Source organism: Salvelinus alpinus, chromosome 6 (genome assembly GCF_045679555.1).
Source record: "Salvelinus alpinus chromosome 6, SLU_Salpinus.1, whole genome shotgun sequence".
Lineage (NCBI taxonomy): Eukaryota > Metazoa > Chordata > Actinopteri > Salmoniformes > Salmonidae > Salvelinus > Salvelinus alpinus.
In genome coordinates, this window is record NC_092091.1 from 3,060,534 (window position 1) to 3,082,704 (window position 22,171).

The following is a 22,171-nucleotide window of genomic DNA, read 5'->3' on the forward strand; positions in this document are numbered from 1 at the left end:
GCACGCAGAGATGCATGTTGCCACCTGGGTGTCAGAAGCGGGGAAGGAGAAAAGTAGTTAAGTGGCATCCGCATAGAAATGATAGGAGAGACCATGTGGGGATATGACGGAGCTGAGTGACTTGGTGTATAGAGAGAAGAGGAAAGGGAAATTAATTGAAGTCACCCAGTACGATGAGTGGTGAGCCATCGTAGTGAAATTAGCTTATCACGGTCTCAAGCTCATTGAGGAACTCTCCAAGGGCACCTGGTGGGCGATAGATGACAACAATGTTCCGTTTGACTGGACAAGTGACAGTGACAGCAAGGAATTAAATTGAGGAGATGGACAGGTGAGAGAGGGAGAAAAGAGAAAATCTCCATGTAGGAGAAAGGAGTAGCTCTGTGCCACCACTGCGACAACCAGATGCTCCGGGACTATGAGAGAACACATAGTCAGATGAAGACAGAGCAGCTGGAGTAGCAATGTTCTCTGAGGTAATACATGTCCCCGTCAGGGCCAGAAAGTCTAAGGACTGAAGGACAGCATAGGCTGAAAGGAACTGAGATCAGCCTTATTGTACCAGATCGGCAGTTCCAAATGCAGCCGGGAATACTCTGTATTCCACATGGGTTGTGCGCGTAGGGTACACTAAAATATAAGGGTTGCAGCCAAGGGGGGGGGGGAGCGTTTGTATAACCTACAGGGAGAGGAGCGAACAGGTCTAGAAAACACACACATAGTTGCCAAAGCTACAAAAGAGCAAAATTAGATAATCTGTAAACTAGATACTCGAGTGAGAGCCTTCCTCTAACAACTCGGCAGAACCGTCTTTGTTTTCAGACAACACCGCTTCTTGACAATACAGCTGAAAAAACTGGGGCGCCTGAAGTACTAAATGCCTATCAGAGGTGAAGAGCACATCTCCCAGCACTGTTTTCGGATTGGCTGAGAGAGGTGAAGAACACACCCCCAACAACGCAACGCGCCCACAAATGAGCAAAACTGTTACACAAATAGGCCTGAAACTAATCCACGTCCTCAACGACAGCCACAAGTACTGAGAAAACTAGGCAAAATAGAACACTATGTTCTAGCAATTTGACAATACCAACAGTGACTTATTGAATCCAAAAATATACTTGCTGCTCTTGTAAGAGTTGACCCCCTTCCAAACTATAGATGACAAGTGTGGATTAAGTTTGAGAACTGAGACATTTTCAGCTTCCAGGAATTGTGTACAGATCCTTGGGGCGTGGGGCTGTGTATTATCATGCTGAAACATGAGGTGATGGAGGAGGATGAACGGCCTCAGGATCTAGTAACAGTGTCTCTGTCTATTCAAATTGCCATTGATAAAATGCAACTGTGTTCGTTGTCTGTAGCTTATGCCTGCCCACACCATAACCCCACCCCCACTATGGGGCACTCTGCTCACAACGTTGACATCATCAAACCGCTCGCCCACACGACGCCATACACGTGGCCTGCGGTTGTGAGGCCGGTTGGATGTACTGCCAAATCCTCTAAAACAACGTTGGAAGCGGCTTATTTTAGAGAAATCAACATTAAATTATCTGGCAACAGCTTTGGTGGTCATTCCTGCAGTCAGCAGGTCACTCAAAACTTGAGACATCTGTGGCGTTGTGTTGTGTGACAAAACTACACATTTTAGAGTGGCCTTTTATTGTCCCCAGCACAAGGTGCACCTGTGTAATGACCATGCTGCTTAATCAGCTTCTTGATATGCCACACCTGTAAAGTGGATGGATTATCTTGGATTATCTTGGCAAAGGAGAAATGCTCACTAACAATTTGTGCACACAATTTGAGAGAAATGAGCGTATTGTGTATCTGGAACATTACAGGGATCTTTTATTTCAGCTCATGAAACACGGGACCAACACTTTACATGTTGTGTTTATGTTTTTGTTCAGTATATATAGAGGACCAGAATATGGTGAAGACCCCTGCTGACATCACAGTATCTGAACGTTATGATGAGTTGGTGTCATCACTGCTACTACACATCTGTCCCCCGCATTCCTGTTTCGCTGTCCCCCCCCTTCCTGTTTCTCTGTCCCCCCCTTCCTGTTTCTCTGTCCCCCCTTCCTGTTTCTCTGTCCCCCCTGCCTGTTTCGCTGTCCCCCCGTTCCTGTTTTGCTGTCCCCCCCTTCCTGTTTCTCTGTCCCCCCCTTCCTGTTTCTCTGTCCCCCCCTTCCTGTTTCTCTGTCCCCCCTGCCTGTTTCGCTGTCCCCCCGTTCCTGTTTTGCTGTCCCCCCCCTTCCTGTTTCTCTGTCCCCCCCTGCCTGTTTTGCTGTCCCCCCCCTTCCTGTTTCTCTGTCCCCCCCTTCCTGTTTCTCTGTCCCCCCCTGCCTGTTTCTCTGTCCCCCCGTTCCTGTTTCGCTGTCCCCCCGTTCCTGTTTTGCTGTCCCCTCCTTCCTGTTTCTCTGTCCCCCCCTTCCTGTTTCTCTGTCCCCCCCTTGCCTGTTTTTCTATCCCCCATCACTGTTCCTAAACCTCTCCGTTACTACCGGTCTGTCTGTCCTACCTTTCTCTGTCCCCTAGGAAGTGGAGAACTACCGGTCTGTCTGTCCTACCTTTCTCTGTCCCCTAGGAAGTGGAGAACTACCGGTCTGTCTGTCCTACCTTTCTCTGTCCCCTAGGAAGTGGAGAACTACCGGTCTGTCTGTCCTACCTTTCTCTGTCCCCTAGGAAGTGGAGAACTACCGGTCTGTCTATCCTACCTTTCTCTGTCCCCTAGGAAGTGGAGAACTACCGGTCTGTCTATCCTACCTTTCTCTGTCCCCTAGGAAGTGGAGAACTACCGGTCTGTCTATCCTACCTTTCTCTGTCCCCTAGGAAGTGGAGAACTACCGGTCTGTCTGTCCTACCTTTCTCTGTCCCCTAGGAAGTGGAGAACTACCGGTCTGTCTATCCTACCTTTCTCTGTCCCCTAGGAAGTGGAGAACTACCGGACAGCGATGCGTAAGATGGCGGATGACATCATAGCCCTGAGGACCCAGCTGGTAACCTTGGGGACGGACAACAGCCAACTCCGCAGTGACCTCACGCTGCACCAGGACCTAGGACGCCACCTACTGGACGACATTGATGTAGGCGTCATGACCAAGGCAGAGATCGCTGACCGGATAGGTACACCCTTTATTACGTAATAATACTATGTAAACACACGAGCATCACACTATCACGCTGACCCCAACTTCCCTCTGCACTTAGATATAGTCTTTCCACCCTGTTCAGTCCAGCAACTGGTCCCAATGTAGAGGAAATGGTCCCATTTTTAATTATTTATGCGAGTGCCAAGAACGTTTACTTTCCAGCTAACAGTCTCAATAACTTCTGGTTGTTATGGCAGCAGGCAGGTTTATTTCTTGAGAAGTTGTAAAGTTTAATTTGTCGTGAAGTTGTGAGGTAAACTGATCCTCTGTGGGTCTGTCTGTTGTTGCTAATCCTCATTACCCTGTCAGGGCTCTGATAAGCTCACTGAGGCCATGGGTGTGCACTCACACACACACTCACGCACACGCTCCCGCACACGCACACGCACACACACACACACACACACGTCGAGGCCTGGGTTTCGATAAGGGATGGCCAGCCGCTGTGCTTATCATCTGAAGGACAGTCTGTAACCCTCACTAAAGGACGACTGACTGGAAGGACACACACACACACACACACACACACACACACACACACACACACACACACACACACACACACACACACACACACACACACACACACACACACACACACACACACGCTTCACGGAGGGATGCTTCAAAAGACCGTGTGAGGCCATCAAAGCACAAACACCAGTTCTATTCCCTTCCTAACAAGCGTCCCAAATGGCACCCTATTCCCTATATAGTGCACTACTTTAGACCAGAGCCCTATTCCCTATATAGTGCACTACTTTAGACCAGAGCCCTATTCCCTATATAGTGCACTACTTTAGACCAGACCCTATAGAACCCTATTCCCTATATAGTGCACTACTTTAGACCAGAGCCCTATAGAACCCTATTCCCTATATAGTGCACTACTTTAGTGGTCCCGTGTGGCTCAGTTGGTAGAGCATGGCGCTTGCAACGCCAGGGTTGTGGGTTCATTCCCCACGGGGGGACCAGGATGAATATGTATGAACTTTCCAATTTTTAAGTCGCTCTGGATAAGAGCGTCTGCTAAATGACTTAAATGTAAATGTTTAGACCAGAGCCCTATATAACCCTATTCCCTATATAGTGCACTACTTTAGACCGGAACCCTATTCCCTATATAGTGCACTACTTTAGATCAGAGCCCTATGGCACCCTATTCCCTATATAGTGCACTACTTTAGACCAGAGCCCTATTCCCTATATAGTGCACTACTTTAGATCAGAGCCCTATGGCACCCTATTCCCTATATAGTGCACTACTTTAGACCAGGGCCCTATTCCCTATATAGTGCACTACTTTAGATCAGAGCCCTATGGAACCCTATTCCCTATATAGTGCACTACTTTAGACCAGGGCCCTATTCCCTATATAGTGCACTACTTTAGACCAGGGCCCTATGGCACCCTATTCCCTATATAGTGCACTACTTTAGACCAGAGCCCTATGGCACCCTATTCCCTATATAGTGCACTACTTTAGACCAGAGCCCTATTCCCTATATAGTGCACTACATTTGTGCCCATACATAGGGAAGTAATTTGTGTAGCAGTCAGTCAGTGGGCTTCGATAATAAGGATTTATTCAGTATTTTTGTAATGTGCTTCTCAGTCTTGACATTTGATGAAATCTGTCCCGGCTTTAGGAAGCCTTTGAAATTGATAGTGCTACTTTAGATCAAACAGCAGCTTTGGAGATGTCCTGTTGATCTGCTCTGACAGGGACTCAACAGAAACTCCTTTTGAATGTTAACGTGGAACTGACAACGTTTTAACTACTTTGCAGATATGAAACAAGCAGACAATCATAATATCTATAGCTGCAGAATGACGAGTAGTCTACTATTCACCATCATTTATCAGTTCACTGTGAGGGCTACTATTCACCATCATTTATCAGTTCACTGTGAGGTCTACTATTCACCATCATTTATCAGTTCACTGTGAGGGCTACTATTCACCATCATTTATCAGTTCACTGTGAAGGCTACTATTCACCATCATTTATCAGTTCACTGTGAGGTCTACTATTCACCATCATTTATCAGTTCACTGTGAGGTCTACTATTCACCATCATTTATCAGTTCACTGTGAGGTCTACTATTCACCATCATTTATCAGTTCACTGTGAAGGCTACTATTCACCATCATTTATCAGTTCACTGTGAGGGCTACTATTCACCATCATTTATCAGTTCACTGTGAAGGCTACTATTCACCATCATTTATCAGTTCACTGTGAAGGCTACTATTCACCATCATTTATCAGTTCACTGTGAGGGCTACTATTCACCATCATTTATCAGTTCACTGTGAAGGCTACTATTCACCATCATTTATCAGTTCACTGTGAAGGCTACTATTCACCATCATTTATCAGTTCACTGTGAGGGCTACTATTCACCATCATTTATCAGTTCACTGTGAAGGCTACTATTCACCATCATTTATCAGTTCACTGTGAAGGCTACTATTCACCATCATTTATCAGTTCACTGTGAGGGCTACTATTCACCATCATTTATCAGTTCACTGTGAAGGCTACTATTCACCATCATTTATCAGTTCACTGTGAAGGCTACTATTCACCATCATTTATCAGTTCACTGTGAAGGCTACTATTCACCATCATTTATCAGTTCACTGTGAAGGCTACTATTCACCATCATTTATCAGTTCACTGTGAGGTCTACTATTCACCATCATTTATCAGTTCACTGTGAGGGCTACTATTCACCATCATTTATCAGTTCACTGTGAAGGCTACTATTCACCATCATTTATCAGTTCACTGTGAAGGCTACTATTCACCATCATTTATCAGTTCACTGTGAGGTCTACTATTCCCCATCATTTATCAGTTCACTGTGAGGGCTACTATTCACCATCATTTATCAGTTCACTGTGAGGGCTACTATTCACCATCATTTATCAGTTCACTGTGAAGGCTACTATTCACCATCATTTATCAGTTCACTGTGAAGGCTACTATTCACCATCATTTATCAGTTCACTGTGAGGTCTACTATTCACCATCATTTATCAGTTCACTGTGAGGGCTACTATTCACCATCATTTATCAGTTCACTGTGAGGTCTACTATTCACCATCATTTATCAGTTCACTGTGAGGTCTACTATTCACCATCATTTATCAGTTCACTGTGAGGTCTACTATTCACCATCATTTATCAGTTCACTGTGAGGTCTACTATTCCCCATCATTTATCAGTTCACTGTGAGGTCTACTATTCACCATCATTTATCAGTTCACTGTGAGGTCTACTATTCCCCATCATTTATCAGTTCACTGTGAGGTCTACTATTCACCATCATTTATCAGTTCACTGTGAAGGCTACTATTCACCATCATTTATCAGTTCACTGTGAGGGCTACTATTCACCATCATTTATCAGTTCACTGTGAGGTCTACTATTCCCCATCATTTATCAGTTCACTGTGAGGTCTACTATTCACCATCATTTATCAGTTCACTGTGAGGTCTACTATTCCCCATCATTTATCAGTTCACTGTGAGGTCTACTATTCCCCATCATTTATCAGTTCACTGTGAGGTCTACTATTCACCATCATGTATCAGTTCACTGTGAGGTCTACTATTCCCCATCATTTATCAGTTCACTGTGAGGTCTACTATTCACCATCATGTATCAGTTCACTGTGAGGTCTACTATTCACCATCATTTATCAGTTCACTGTGAGGTCTACTATTCACCATCATTTATCAGTTCACTGTGAGGTCTACTATTCACCATCATGTATCAGTTCACTTTGAGGTCTACTTTTCACCATCATTTATCAGTTCACTGTGAGGTCTACTATTCACCATCATTTATCAGTTCACTGTGAGGGCCACTATTCACCATCATTTATCAGTTCACTGTGAGGTCTACTATTCACCATCATGTATCAGTTCACTGTGAGGTCTACTATTCACCATCATTTATCAGTTCACTGTGAGGTCTACTATTCACCATAATTTATCAGTTCACTGTGAGGTCTACTATTCACCATCATTTATCAGTTCACTGTGAGGTCTACTATTCACCATCATTTATCAGTTCACTGTGAGGGCCACTATTCACCATCATTTATCAGTTCACTGTGAGGTCTACTTTTCACCATCATTTATCAGTTCACTGTGAGGTCTACTATTCACCATCATTTATCAGTTCACTGTGAGGTCTACTATTCACCATCATTTATCAGTTCACTGTGAGGTCTACTATTCACCATCATTTATCAGTTCACTGTGAGGGCTACTATTCACCATCATTTATCAGTTCACTGTGAGGGCTACTATTCCCCATCATTTATCAGTTCACTGTGAGGTCTACTATTCACCATCATTTATCAGTTCACTGTAATGTCTACTATTCACCATCATTTATCAGTTCACTGTGAGGTCTACTATTCACCATCATTTATCAGTTCACTGTGAGGGCTACTATTCCCCATCATTTATCAGTTCACTGTGAGGGCTACTATTCCCCATCATTTATCAGTTCACTGTGAGGTCTACTATTCACCATCATTTATCAGTTCACTGTAAGGTCTACTATTCAACATCATTTATCAGTTCACTGTGAGGTCTACTATTCACCATCATTTATCAGTTCACTGTGAGGGCTACTATTCACCATCATTTATCAGTTCACTGTGAGGTCTACTATTCACCATCATTTATCAGTTCACTGTAAGGTCTACTACACCTGTTGTATTCAGCGCACGTGACAAATAAACTTTGATTTGATTTGATTCAATGTTGATGGCCAACTAGCTGAAAACGATTGAGAGGGTTTATCTAATGTTCCCTATATAGATATTAGGTCATCTAGCTCTGGCTAGCATTAGTTGTTGGTCTTGTTGTTGTTGATGTGCATATAGGGAAAGACATCCCACCTTGTCATAGTGGTTTGATCAATACTGGCAGCAGCTACTCTTCCTGGGGTTTATTATGGATCATCATTAGTTCCTGCCAAGGCAGCAGCTACTCTTCCTGGGGTTTATTATGGATCCCCATTAGTTCCTGTCAAGGCAGCAGCTACTCTTCCTGGGGTTTATTATGGATCATCATTAGTTCCTGCCAAGGCAGCAGCTACTCTTCCTGGGGTTTATTATGGATCATCATTAGTTCCTGCCAAGGCAGCAGCTACTCTTCCTGGGGTTTATGATGGATCCCCATTAGTTCCTGTCAAGGCAGCAGCTACTCTTCCTGGGGTTTATTATGGATCCCCATTAGTTCCTGTCAAGGCAGCAGCTACTCTTCCTGGGGTTTATTATGGATCATCATTAGTTCCTGCCAAGGCAGCAGCTACTCTTCCTGGGGTTTATTATGGATCCCCATTAGTTCCTGCCAAGGCAGCAGCTACTCTTCCTGGGGTTTATTATGGATCATCATTAGTTCCTGCCAAGGCAGCAGCTACTCTTCCTGGGGTTTATGATGGATCCCCATTAGTTCCTGTCAAGGCAGCAGCTACTCTTCCTGGGGTTTATTATGGATCATCATTAGTTCCTGCCAAGGCAGCAGCTACTCTTCCTGGGGTTTATGATGGATCCCCATTAGTTCCTGTCAAGGCAGCAGCTACTCTTCCTGGGGTTTATTATGGATCATCATTAGTTCCTGCCAAGGCAGCAGCTACTCTTCCTGGGGTTTATGATGGATCCCCATTAGTTCCTGTCAAGGCAGCAGCTACTCTTCCTGGGGTTTATTATGGATCCCCATTAGTTCCTGCCAAGGCAGCAGCTACTCTTCCTGGGGTTTATTATGGATGATCATTAGTTCCTGTCAAGGCAGCAGCTACTCTTCCTGGGGTTTATTATGGATCCCCATTAGTTCCTGCCAAGGCAGCAGCTACTCTTCCTGGGGTTTATTATGGATCCCCATTAGTTCCTGTCAAGGCAGCAGCTACTCTTCCTGGGGTTTATTATGGATCATCATTAGTTCCTGTCAAGGCAGCAGCTACTCTTCCTGGGGTTTATTATGGATCCCCATTAGTTCCTGCCAAGGCAGCAGCTACTCTTCCTGGGGTTTATTATGGATCCTCATTAGTTCCTGTCAAGGCAGCAGCTACTCTTCCTGGGGTTTATTATGGATCATCATTAGTTCCTGTCAAGGCAGCAGCTACTCTTCCTGGGGTTTATTATGGATCCCCATTAGTTCCTGTCAAGGCAGCAGCTACTCTTCCTGGGGTTTATTATGGATCATCATTAGTTCCTGCCAAGGCAGCAGCTACTCTTCCTGGGGTTTATTATGGATCATCATTAGTTCCTGCCAAGGCAGCAGCTACTCTTCCTGGGGTTTATGATGGATCCCCATTAGTTCCTGTCAAGGCAGCAGCTACTCTTCCTGGGGTTTATTATGGATCCCCATTAGTTCCTGTCAAGGCAGCAGCTACTCTTCCTGGGGTTTATTATGGATCATCATTAGTTCCTGCCAAGGCAGCAGCTACTCTTCCTGGGGTTTATTATGGATCCCCATTAGTTCCTGCCAAGGCAGCAGCTACTCTTCCTGGGGTTTATTATGGATCATCATTAGTTCCTGCCAAGGCAGCAGCTACTCTTCCTGGGGTTTATGATGGATCCCCATTAGTTCCTGTCAAGGCAGCAGCTACTCTTCCTGGGGTTTATTATGGATCATCATTAGTTCCTGCCAAGGCAGCAGCTACTCTTCCTGGGGTTTATGATGGATCCCCATTAGTTCCTGTCAAGGCAGCAGCTACTCTTCCTGGGGTTTATTATGGATCCCCATTAGTTCCTGCCAAGGCAGCAGCTACTCTTCCTGGGGTTTATTATGGATGATCATTAGTTCCTGTCAAGGCAGCAGCTACTCTTCCTGGGGTTTATTATGGATCCCCATTAGTTCCTGCCAAGGCAGCAGCTACTCTTCCTGGGGTTTATTATGGATCCCCATTAGTTCCTGTCAAGGCAGCAGCTACTCTTCCTGGGGTTTATTATGGATCATCATTAGTTCCTGTCAAGGCAGCAGCTACTCTTCCTGGGGTTTATTATGGATCCCCATTAGTTCCTGCCAAGGCAGCAGCTACTCTTCCTGGGGTTTATTATGGATCCTCATTAGTTCCTGTCAAGGCAGCAGCTACTCTTCCTGGGGTTTATTATGGATCATCATTAGTTCCTGTCAAGGCAGCAGCTACTCTTCCTGGGGTTTATTATGGATCCCCATTAGTTCCTGCCAAGGCAGCAGCTACTCTTCCTGGGGTTTATTATGGATCCCCATTAGTTCCTGCCAAGGCAGCAGCTACTCTTCCTGGGGTTTATTATGGATCCCCATTAGTTCCTGCCAAAGCAGCAGCTACTCTTCCTGGGGTTTATTATGGATCCCCATTAGTTCCTGCCAAGGCAGCAGCTACTCTTCCTGGGGTTTATTATGGATCCCCATTAGTTCCTGTCAAGACAGCAGCTACTCTTCCTGGGGTTTATTATGGATCCCCATTAGTTCCTGCCAAGGCAGCAGCTACTCTTCCTGGGGTTTATTATGGATCATCATTAGTTCCTGTTGCCAAGGCAGCAGCTACTCTTCCTGGGGTTTATTATGGATCCCCATTAGTTCCTGTTGCCAAGGCAGCAGCTACTCTTCCTGGGGTTTATTATGGATCCCCATTAGTTCCTGCCAAGGCAGCAGCTACTCTTCCTGGGGTTTATTATGGATCATCATTAGTTCCTGTTGCCAAGGCAGCAGCTACTCTTCCTGGGGTTTATTATGGATCCCCGTTAGTTCCTGCCAAGGCAGCAGCTACTCTTCCTGGGGTTTATTATGGATCCCCGTTAGTTCCTGCCAAGGCAGCAGCTACTCTTCCTGGGGTCCAGCAAAATTAAGGCAGTTTAAACAATTTTAAAACATTACAATATATTCACAACACACTGTCCCTCAGGCCTCTACTCCACCACTACCACATATCTACAGTACTAAATCCATGTGTATGTATAGTGTGTGTGTGTGTGTGTGTGTGTGTGTGTGAGGCCTTCACAGTCCCCGCTGTTCCATAAGGTGTATTTTTACCTGTTTTTAAATCTGATTCTACTGCTGCATCAGTTACCTGATGTTGAATATAGTTCCATGTAGTCATGGCTCTATGTAGTACTGTGTGCCTCCCATCGTCTGTTCTGTACTTGGGGACTGTGAAAAGCTCTTGTGACATGTCTTGTGGGGTATGCATGGGTGTCTGAGCTGTGTGTTAGTAGTTTAAACAGACCTCTGGTGGCATGTCTTGTGAGGTATGCATGGGTGTCCACTTTCAGCCAGGAGAGATTGACATGCATATTATTAATATTAGCTCTCTGTGTCCATCAAGGTCCAGCCGTGCTGCCCTGTTCTGAGCAATTGTAATTTTCCTCAGTCTTTTTTTGTGGCACCTGACCACACGACTGAACAGTAGTCCATGTGTGACAAAACTAGGGCCTGTAGGACCTGCCTTGTTGATAGTGTTGTTAAAACCTGTTTAGGCCAGGGGTTCCGCTAGCGGCACTCCTCCCACATTCCATTGAAAAGGCAGAGCGGCAAATTCAAATATTCAAATATTTCTTTGAAATATTTAACTTTCACACATTAACAAGTCCAATACAGCATTTGAAAGATAAACATCTTGTCAATCCAGCCAACATGTCCGATTTTTTTAATGTTTTACAGAGAAAACACCACATATATTTATGTTAGGTCACCACCAAATAAAAAAAGACAGACAGACATTTTTCACAGCACAAGTAGGCTGCAGGTAGCATGCACAAGCCAACCTAACTAACCTAGAACCAACCTAAATAACCTAGAAAAAACTACCTCAGATGACAGTCCTATAACATGTTACACAATAAATCTATGTTTTGTTCAAAAAAATTGCATATTTTAGCTATAAATCAGTTTTACATTACTGCTACCATCATAGCTACAGTCAGAAATCGCACGGGAGTAGCCAGAGAAAATACAGACACCAACGTCAACTACCTAATTACACATCATAAAACATTTCAGACAAATATATGGTGGATAGCTAATGAAAGACAAATATCTTGTGAATACAGACAATATTTCCGATTGTTGAAGTGTTTTACAGCGAAAACACAATATATCGTTATATTAGCTTACTACAATAGCTAGCACACAGCAGCATTGATTCTAGTCAAACGGTAGCGTTAGCACAGTTCGACAGATATATGAAAAAGCATCCCAAATTGGGTCCTTATCTTTGTTGATCTTCCATCAGAATGTTCTCCAAGGGGTCCTTTGTTCAGAAACGTCTTTATTTCGATCCAGAACGAACAATTTCCCTCTTGAATTAGCAAGCACACTTGCCGTGCGATGCTAACCTCTCATTCTTGAACCAATTCTTGCGTCGCATCACGTCTAAAGTCCAGAATAAATTTCAATAATATAATTAAACTATATTGAAAAAACATACTTTAGGATGATATTGTGACATGTATCAAAGAAAATCGAAGCCAGAGATCATATTCACCTTTAAAAAGGTTCTTCCATGAGCCGAGTACAGGTCCTACTTCGCGCCCAGGGGGGAAAAAAAAGTGCGCACGTCTCAGTCCAAGAGGTTGTGTTCAGTCCCTGAACGAGATAATCAAGTGATTTCTTCTCTCACTTCCGCATGACACCCAGGCGAAGGCGTATGACGTGTTTCTACAGTCATAAGTGACATGCCCTTTTATAGACAAGCTCTTGAAGAGAGAGTTCGCTTTTGGAAATCTCACTTCCGGTTAGGAAATGGTCTGTAAAAGGAGTTCTGTTTCACTTAGAGAAATAATTCAAACGTTTTTAGAAACTAGAGACTGTTTTCTATCCAATAGTAATAATAATATAGATATTGTACGAGCAAGAATTGAGTACGAGGCCGTTTAAAAATCATACGATTTTCACCAAAAGTGAAAATAGCACCCCCTGGTCCTCAACAGGTTAAGAAGGTAGAAACTAGGGCCTGTAGGACCTGCCTTGTTGATAGTGTTGTTAAGAAGGTAGAAACTAGGGCCTGTAGGACCTGCCTTGTTGATAGTGTTGTTAAGAAGGTAGAAACTAGGGCCTGTAGGACCTGCCTTGTTGATAGTGTTGTTAAGAAGGTAGAAACTAGGGCCTGTAGGACCTGCCTTGTTGATAGTGTTGTTAAGAAGGTAGAAACTAGGGCCTGTAGGACCTGCCTTGTTGATAGTGCTGTTAAGAAGGTAGAAACTAGGGCCTGTAGGACCTGCCTTGTTGATAGTGCTGTTAAGAAGGTAGAAACTAGGGCCTGTAGGACCTGCCTTGTTGATAGTGCTGTTAAGAAGGTAGAAACTAGGGCCTGTAGGACCTGCCTTGTTGATAGTGTTGTTAAGAAGGTAGAAACTAGGGCCTGTAGGACCTGCCTTGTTGATAGTGTTGTGAAGAAGGTAGAAATTAGGGCCTGTAGGATCTGCCTTGTTGATAGTGTTGTTAAGAAGGTAGAAACTAGGGCCTGTAGGACCTGCCTTGTTGATAGTCTTGTTAAGAAGGTAGAAACTAGGGCCTGTAGGACCTGCCTTGTTGATAGTGTTGTTAAGAAGGTAGAAACTAGGGCCTGTAGGACCTGCCTTGTTGATAGTGTTGTGAAGAAGGTAGAAACTAGGGCCTGTAGGACCTGCCTTGTTGATAGTGTTGTGAAGAAGGTAGAAACTAGGGCCTGTAGGACCTGCCTTGTTGATAGTGTTGTTAAGAAGGTAGAAACTAGGGCCTGTAGGACCTGCCTTGTTGATAGTGTTGTTAAGAAGGTAGAAACTAGGGCCTGTAGGACCTGCCTTGTTGATAGTGTTGTTAAGAAGGTAGAAACTAGGGCCTGTAGGACCTGCCTTGTTGATAGTGTTGTTAAGAAGGTAGAAACTAGGGCCTGTAGGACCTGCCTTGTTGATAGTGCTGTTAAGAAGGTAGAAACTAGGGCCTGTAGGACCTGCCTTGTTGATAGTGCTGTTAAGAAGGTAGAAACTAGGGCCTGTAGGACCTGCCTTGTTGATAGTGCTGTTAAGAAGGTAGAAACTAGGGCCTGTAGGACCTGCCTTGTTGATAGTGTTGTTAAGAAGGTAGAAACTAGGGCCTGTAGGACCTGCCTTGTTGATAGTGTTGTGAAGAAGGTAGAAATTAGGGCCTGTAGGACCTGCCTTGTTGATAGTGTTGTTAAGAAGGTAGAAACTAGGGCCTGTAGGACCTGCCTTGTTGATAGTCTTGTTAAGAAGGTAGAAACTAGGGCCTGTAGGACCTGCCTTGTTGATAGTGTTGTTAAGAAGGTAGAAACTAGGGCCTGTAGGACCTGCCTTGTTGATAGTGTTGTTAAGAAGGTAGAAACTAGGGCCTGTAGGACCTGCCTTGTTGATAGTGTTGTTAAGAAGGTAGAAACTAGGGCCTGTAGGACCTGCCTTGTTGATAGTGTTGTTAAGAAGGTAGAAACTAGGGCCTGTAGGACCTGCCTTGTTGATAGTGTTGTTAAGAAGGTAGAAACTAGGGCCTGTAGGACCTGCCTTGTTGATAGTGTTGTTAAGAAGATAGAAACTAGGGCCTGTAGGACCTGCCTTGTTGACAGTGCTGTTAAGAAGGTAGAAACTAGGGCCTGTAGGACCTGCCTTGTTGATAGTGTTGTGAAGAAGGTAGAAACTAGGGCCTGTAGGACCTGCCTTGTTGATAGTGTTGTTAAGAAGGTAGAAACTAGGGCCTGTAGGACCTGCCTTGTTGATAGTGTTGTTAAGAAGGTAGAAACTAGGGCCTGTAGGACCTGCCTTGTTGATAGTGTTGTTATTAAGAAGGCAGAGCAGCACTTATAATTATAATAATTATATTATTATCCCCATCTTAGCTACTACTGCATCAATATGTTTTGACCATGACAGTTTACAATCTAGTGTTACTCCAAGCAGTTTAGTCTCCTCAACCTACTCAATTTCCACATGATTTATTACAAGATTTAGTTGAGGTTTAGGGTTTAGTGAGTTTTTTGTTCCAAATACAATGCTTTTAGTTTTATAAATATTTAGGACTAACTTATTCCTTGCCACCCATTCTGAAACTAACTGCAGCTCTTTGTTAAGTGTTGCAGTCATTTCAGTCTCTGCAGTAGCTGATCTGTATAGTGTTGAGTCATCCGTATACATAGACACTCTGGCTTTACTCAAAGTCAGTGGCATGTCGTTAGTAAAAAAAATTAAAAGCAAGGGGCCTAGACAGCTGCCCTGGGGAATTCCTGATTCTAACTGGATTATATTTGAGAGGCTTCCATTAAAGAACCCTCTGTGTTCTGTTAGACAGGTAACTCTTTATCCACATTATAGCAGGGGGTGTAAAGCCATAACACACATGTTTTTCCAGCAGCAGACTATGATCAAGAATGTCAAAAGCTGTTACTACTGCCTGTAAACACACAGTCCAGTTCAAAGTCAATAATAGCAGGCCTGTGTGGCAAATGTTTTATTAGCATATAGGCCTTCCGTAGCTCTGATTGGCTCACCGGTCTGCGTATATGTTTTTATTAGGTTTTATTTACTGCAGTGTCTATTAATTGTCCAAACGCACGGCTGTTTCCCACTCTATATTGCCAGGGAATTTTACTGTACGTCATTCCCAAACATTCTCGTGAAAATGAAAATGACCACATGTAAATGCTCGCTTGTCAGAAAATGTAAATAAAAGTGTTATGTTCTTCCTGTAGATGTACAGATTTCATGTTGCCACTTTAAAATGCCACAGTTCTGGATGTTGTGTTTTGGTGTGTGTTGACAGATTGTGTTGTTTGTCTGTTGACAGATTGTGTTGTTTGTCTGTTGACAGATTGTGTTGTTTGTCTGTTGACAGATTGTGTTGTTTGTCTGTTGACAGATTGTGTTGTGTGTCTGTTGACAGATTGTGTTGTGTGTCTGTTGACAGATTGTGTTGTTTGTCTGTTGACAGATTGTGTTGTGTGTCTGTTGACAGATTGTGTTGTGTGTCTGTTGACAGATTGTGTTGTTTGTCTGTTGACAGATTGTGTTGTGTGCCTGTTGACAGATTGTGTTGTGTGTCTGTTGACAGATTGTGTTGTTTGTCTGTTGACAGATTGTGTTGTGTGTCTGTTGACAGATTGTGTTGTGTGTCTGTTGACAGATTGTATTGTGTGTCTGTTGACAGATTGTGTTGTGTCTGTTGACAGATTGTGTTGTGTGTCTGTTGACAGATTGTGTTGTTTGTCTGTTGACAGATTGTGTTGTGTGTCTGTTGACAGATTGTGTTGTGTGTCTGTTGACAGATTGTATTGTGTGTCTGTTGACAGATTGTGTTGTGTCTGTTGACAGATTGTGTTGTGTGTCTGTTGGCAGATTGTGTTGTTTGTCTGTTGACAGATTGTGTTGTGTGTCTGTTGACAGATTGTGTTGTGTGTGTTGACAGATTGTGTTGTGTCTGTTGACAGATTGTGTTGTGTGTCTGTTGACAGATTGTGTTGTTTGTCTGTTGACAGATTGTGTTGTGTGTGTTGACAGATTGTGTTGTGTGTCTGTTGACAGATTGTGTTGTGTGTGTAGACAGATTGTGTTGTGTGTCTGTTGACAGATTGTGTTGTGTGTGTAGACAGTTTGTGTTGTGTGTCTGTTGACAGATTGTGTTGTGTGTGTATCTCCAGCCTCTCTGAAGTTTAAGCTGGCCAGTGAGAGCAGCAAGGCTTCAGCTCAGAGAGACAAGATACAACAACTACAGAATGATCTGATCAGGGTGAGCAGACACACAGACACACACAACTCTATACTCTGTACTTGTCCAGCTGTCACCTTATGTAAGAAACCCTCATGGCTCTGATGTTGACATCCTCTTCCCCTTCCAGAAGAATGACAGTGAAAAGGAGTTGCTGCGTCTCCAGAGAGCTCACCAGCAGCAACAGACCGTCCTACAGCGATACCACAGGACTGTCTCCAAGACTGCAGGCCTGGAGACCACCGTTAAACAGCAGGAGAAGGTACCTAACCCCTGACCCCTGACCCTACAGCAATACCACAGGACTGTCTGCAGCAGTGTACAAAAGGGAGGGAAGGGTCAGTGTAAATTGTCCGGTGGCGATTTAATTAATAGTTCATCGGTCTTATGGCTTGGGGGTAGAAGGTATTGAGGAGCCTCTTGGTCCTAGACTTAGCGCTCCGGTACCGCTTGCCGTGCGGTAGCAGAGAGAACATTCTAGAACTAGGGTGACTGGAGTCTCTGACTATTTTATGGGCTTTCCTCTGACACCGCCTATTATATAGGTCCTAGATGGCAGGAAGCTTGGCCACAGTGATGTACTGGGCCATTCGCACTACCCTCTGTAGCGCCTTACAGTCAGATGCCGAGCAGTTGCCGTACCAGGAATTGATGCAACTGGTCAGGAGACTCTCGATGGTGCAGCTGTAGAACCTTTTGAGGATCTGAGGACCCATACCAAATCTTTTCAGTCTCCTGAGGGGGAAAAGGTTTTGTCGTGCCCTCTTCACGACTGTCTTGGTGTGTTTGGACCATGATAGTTCGTTGGTGATGTGGACACCAAGGAACTTGAAACTCTCGACCCGCTCCCCTACAGCCATGTCAATGTTAATGGGGACTTGTTCGGCCCACCTTTTCCTGTAGTCCACGATCATCTCCTTAGTCTTGCTAATATTGAGGGAGAGGTTGTTGTCCTGGCACCACACTGCCAGGTCTCTGATCTTCTCCCTATAGGCCGTCTCATCATTATCGGTGATCAGTTGAAAATTAACAATTAACAAACACTGATGCGTTACACTTACAGCGTTATTTCAAAAAACCTTCAAAATGTAGCTAGCTGTTTTATACAAATTATCTTCTAACCAATGATGTGCACATTATTCCCCAGACTCCATATGGTTTCTGATTTGTGTTTGTTGTAACAGGACGGGGACTCATCTCCCCCTCTCATGCAATTGATTTCAAAGTGATAGTTGATGAGTGATTGACAAAACAGTTTTGCGTTTTTTTTCCGTATCAAAATGCAGCTGACTGTGTTCTGCAGGTTGTCCTTCAACCAGTGACGTAAAAACATCTCCAGTTTCCATGTAATTTTTGAGTTTCATCACTCGGTGGTCCCGTTCTGTGAGCTTGTGTGGCCTACCACTTCGTGGCTGAGCCGTTGTTGCTCCTGGACGTATCCACTTCACAATAACAGCACTTACAGTTGACCAGGGAAGCTCTACATTTACATTTACATTTAAATCATTTAGCAGACGCTCTTATCCAGAGCGACTTACAAATTGGTGCATTCACCTTATGATATCCAGTGGAACAACCACTTTACAATAGTGCATCTAACTCTTTTAAGGGGGGGGGGGGGGGGGGGGGGTTAGAAGGATTACTTTATCCTATCCTAGGTATTCCTTAAAGAGGTGGGGTTTCAGGTGTCTCCGGAAGGTGGTGATTGACTCCGCTGACCTGGCGTCGTGAGGGAGTTTGTTCCACCATTGGGGTGCCAGAGCAGCGAACAGTTTTGACTGGGCTGAGCGGGAACTGTACTTCCTCAGAGGTAGGGAGGCGAGCAGGCCAGAGGTGGATGAACGCAGTGCCCTTGTTTGGGTGTAGGGCCTGATCAGAGCCTGAAGGTACGGAGGTGCCTTCAGCAGAAATGTGATGAGCTGACTTGTTGGAAAGGTGGTATCCTATGACGGTGCCACGTTGCAAGTCACTGAGCTCTTCAGTAAGGCCATTCTACTGCCAATGTTTGTCTAAGGAGATTGCATGGCTGTCTGCTCGATTTAATACACCTATCAGCAACGGGTGTGGCTGAAATAGCCGAATCCACTGGGCTGGAATAGAAGTCTGGGGGGGGGGGGTTGCTGGGCTGGAATAGAAGTCTGGGGGGGGGGGTTTGCTGGGCTGGAATAGAAGTCTGGGGGGGGGGGTTTGCTGGGCTGGAATAGAAGTCTGGGGGGGGGGGTTTGCTGGGCTGGAATAGAAGTCTGGGGGGGGGGGTTTGCTGGGCTGGAATAGAAGTCTGGGGGGGGTTGCTGGGCTGGAATAGAAGTCTGGGGGGGGGGGTTTGCTGGGCTGGAATAGAAGTCTGGGGGGGGGGGTTTGCTGGGCTGGAATAGAAGTCTGGGGGGGGGGGGGTTTGCTGGGCTGGAATAGAAGTCTGGGGGGGGGGGTTTGCTGGGCTGGAATAGAAGTCTGGGGGGGGGGTTTGCTGGGCTGGAATAGAAGTCTGGGGGGGGGGGTTTGCTGGGCTGGAATAGAAGTCTGGGGGGGGGGGTTTGCTGGGCTGGAATAGAAGTCTGGGGGGGGGGGTTTGCTGGGCTGGAATAGAAGTCTGGGGGGGGGGGTTTGCTGGGCTGGAATAGAAGTCCGGGGGGGGGGGGGGTTGCTGGGCTGGAATAGAAGTCTGGGGGGGGGGGGGTTGCTGGGCTGGAATAGAAGTCTGGGGGGGGGGGGTTTGCTGGGCTGGAATAGAAGTCTGGGGGGGGGGGTTTGCTGGGCTGGAATAGAAGTCTGGGGGGGGGGGTTTGCTGGGCTGGAATAGAAGTCTGGGGGGGGGGTTTGCTGGGCTGGAATAGAAGTCTGGGGGGGGGGGGTTTGCTGGGCTGGAATAGAAGTCTGGGGGGGGGGGGTTGCTGGGCTGGAATAGAAGTCTGGGGGGGGGGGTTTGCTGTGCTGGAATAGAAGTCTGGGGGGGGGGGTTTGCTGGGCTAGAATAGAAGTCTGGGGGGGGTTTGCTGGGCTGGAATAGAAGTCTGGGGGGGGGGTTTGCTGGGCTGGAATAGAAGTCTGGGGGGGGGGGTTTGCTGGGCTGGAATAGAAGTCTGGGGGGGGGGGTTTGCTGGGCTGGAATAGAAGTCTGTGGGGGGGGTTTGCTGGGCTGGAATAGAAGTCTGGGGGGGGGGGGTTGCTGGGCTGGAATAGAAGTCTGGGGGGGGGGTTTGCTGGGCTGGAATAGAAGTCTGGGGGGGGGGGTTGCTGGGCTGGAATAGAAGTCTGGGGGGGGGGGTTGCTGGGCTGGAATAGAAGTCTGGGGGGGGGGGTTTGCTGGGCTGGAATAGAAGTCTGGGGGGGGGGGGTTTGCTGGGCTGGAATAGATGTCTGGGGGGGGGGGGGGGGTTTGCTGGGCTGGAATAGAAGTCTGGGGGGGGGGGGTTTGCTGGGCTGGAATAGAAGTCTGGGGGGGGTTGCTGGGCTGGAATAGAAGTCTGGGGGGGGGGGGGGGTTTGCTGGGCTGGAATAGAAGTCTGGGGGGGGGGGGTTTGCTGGGCTAGAATAGAAGTCTGGGGGGGGTTTGCTGGGCTAGAATAGAAGTCTGGGGGGGGGTTTGCTGGGCTGGAATAGAAGTCTGGGGGGGGGTTTGCTGGGCTGGAATAGAAGTCTGGGGGGGGGGTTGCTGGGCTGGAATAGAAGTCTGGGGGGGGGGTTTGCTGGGCTGGAATAGAAGTCTGGGGGGGGGGGGTTTGCTGGGCTGGAATAGAAGTCTGGGGGGGGGGTTTGCTGGGCTGGAATAGAAGTCTGGGGGGGGGGGGTTTGCTGGGCTGGAATAGAAGTCTGGGGGGGGGGGTTTGCTGGGCTGGAATAGAAGTCTGGGGGGGGTTGCTGGGCTGGAATAGAAGTCTGGGGGGGGGGGGTTTGCTGGGCTGGAATAGAAGTCTGGGGGGGGGGGGTTTGCTGGGCTGGAATAGAAGTCTGGGGGGGGGGGTTTGCTGGGCTGGAATAGAAGTCCGGGGGGGGGGGGGGGGTTGCTGGGCTGGAATAGAAGTCTGGGGGGGGGGGGTTGCTGGGCTGGAATAGAAGTCTGGGGGGGGGGGTTTGCTGGGCTGGAATAGAAGTCTGGGGGGGGGGTTTGCTGGGCTGGAATAGAAGTCTGGGGGGGGGGGGTTTGCTGGGCTGGAATAGAAGTCTGGGGGGGGGGGTTTGCTGGGCTGGAATAGAAGTCTGGGGGGGGTTGCTGGGCTGGAATAGAAGTCTGGGGGGGGGGGTTTGCTGGGCTGGAATAGAAGTCTGGGGGGGGGGGTTTGCTGGGCTAGAATAGAAGTCTGGGGGGGGTTTGCTGGGCTAGAATAGAAGTCTGGGGGGGGGTTTGCTGGGCTGGAATAGAAGTCTGGGGGGGGGTTTGCTGGGCTAGGATAGAAGTCTGGGGGGGGGTTTGCTGGGCTGGAATAGAAGTCTGGGGGGGGGTTTGCTGGGCTGGAATAGAAGTCTGGGGGGGGGGTTTGCTGGGCTGGAATAGAAGTCTGGGGGGGGGTGCTGGGCTGGAATAGAAGTCTGGGGGGGGGGGGTTTGCTGGGCTGGAATAGAAGTCTGGGGGGGGGGGGTTGCTGGGCTGGAATAGAAGTCTGGGGGGGGTTTGCTGGGCTGGAATAGAAGTCTGGGGGGGGGGGGGTTTGCTGGGCTGGAATAGAAGTCTGGGGGGGGTTGCTGGGCTGGAATAGAAGTCTGGGGGGGGCGTTGCTGGGCTGGAATAGAAGTCTGGGGGGGGGGGGGGGTTTGCTGGGCTGGAATAGAAGTCTGGAGGGGCTTGCTGGGCTGGAATAGAAGTCTGGGAGGGGGGGTTCAGTATCAGGAAGGTGTTCCTAATGTTTTGGGTACTCAGTGTCTATGGTTACTGATCACCAAACGACTTATCCCTTCACCATAGTGTCCCCTTTGATATCTCTATTGACCTGCAATCACTGTGATAGAGGTTACTTTCCCTATTTTAGTTGAAGACCCTCTGGATTAGAGTGTCTGCTACAATGTTTAAAAAACACCTCTGTATCTGATCACATGAACCTGTATCCTCTTGTTACAGATCATTGAGAAGATGGAGAAGCTTCTGGACAACACACTGACAGAGAAGAGCAAGGACAATGCAGAGAGGATGGTGAAACCAACAGGTGAGACAGGAGTGTTTTCAGAGAGGAAGATGAAGATGAAACCAACAGGTGAGACAGGAGTGTTTTCAGAGAGGAAGATGAAGATGAAACCAACAGGTGAGACAGGAGTGTTTTCAGAGAGGAAGATGAAGATGAAACCAACAGGTGAGACAGGAGTGTTTTCAGAGAGGAA

General features: G+C 46.6%; 1 protein-coding gene across 2 annotated transcripts in view; it reads left to right on the forward strand.

The window, feature by feature from the left end:
- The window catches only part of ccdc33 (coiled-coil domain containing 33), a 63,782-nt gene that overhangs the window by 15,023 nt on the left and 26,588 nt on the right, over positions 1-22,171 (forward strand). For both annotated transcript variants that reach the window (XM_071405144.1, XM_071405142.1), the window contains exons 4-7: positions 2,940-3,135; positions 16,794-16,882; positions 16,992-17,123; positions 21,915-21,999. In XM_071405144.1, coding sequence (XP_071261245.1) covers positions 2,940-3,135; positions 16,794-16,882; positions 16,992-17,123; positions 21,915-21,999 — 502 coding nt within the window. The remainder of the gene's footprint in view (positions 1-2,939; positions 3,136-16,793; positions 16,883-16,991; positions 17,124-21,914; positions 22,000-22,171) is intronic.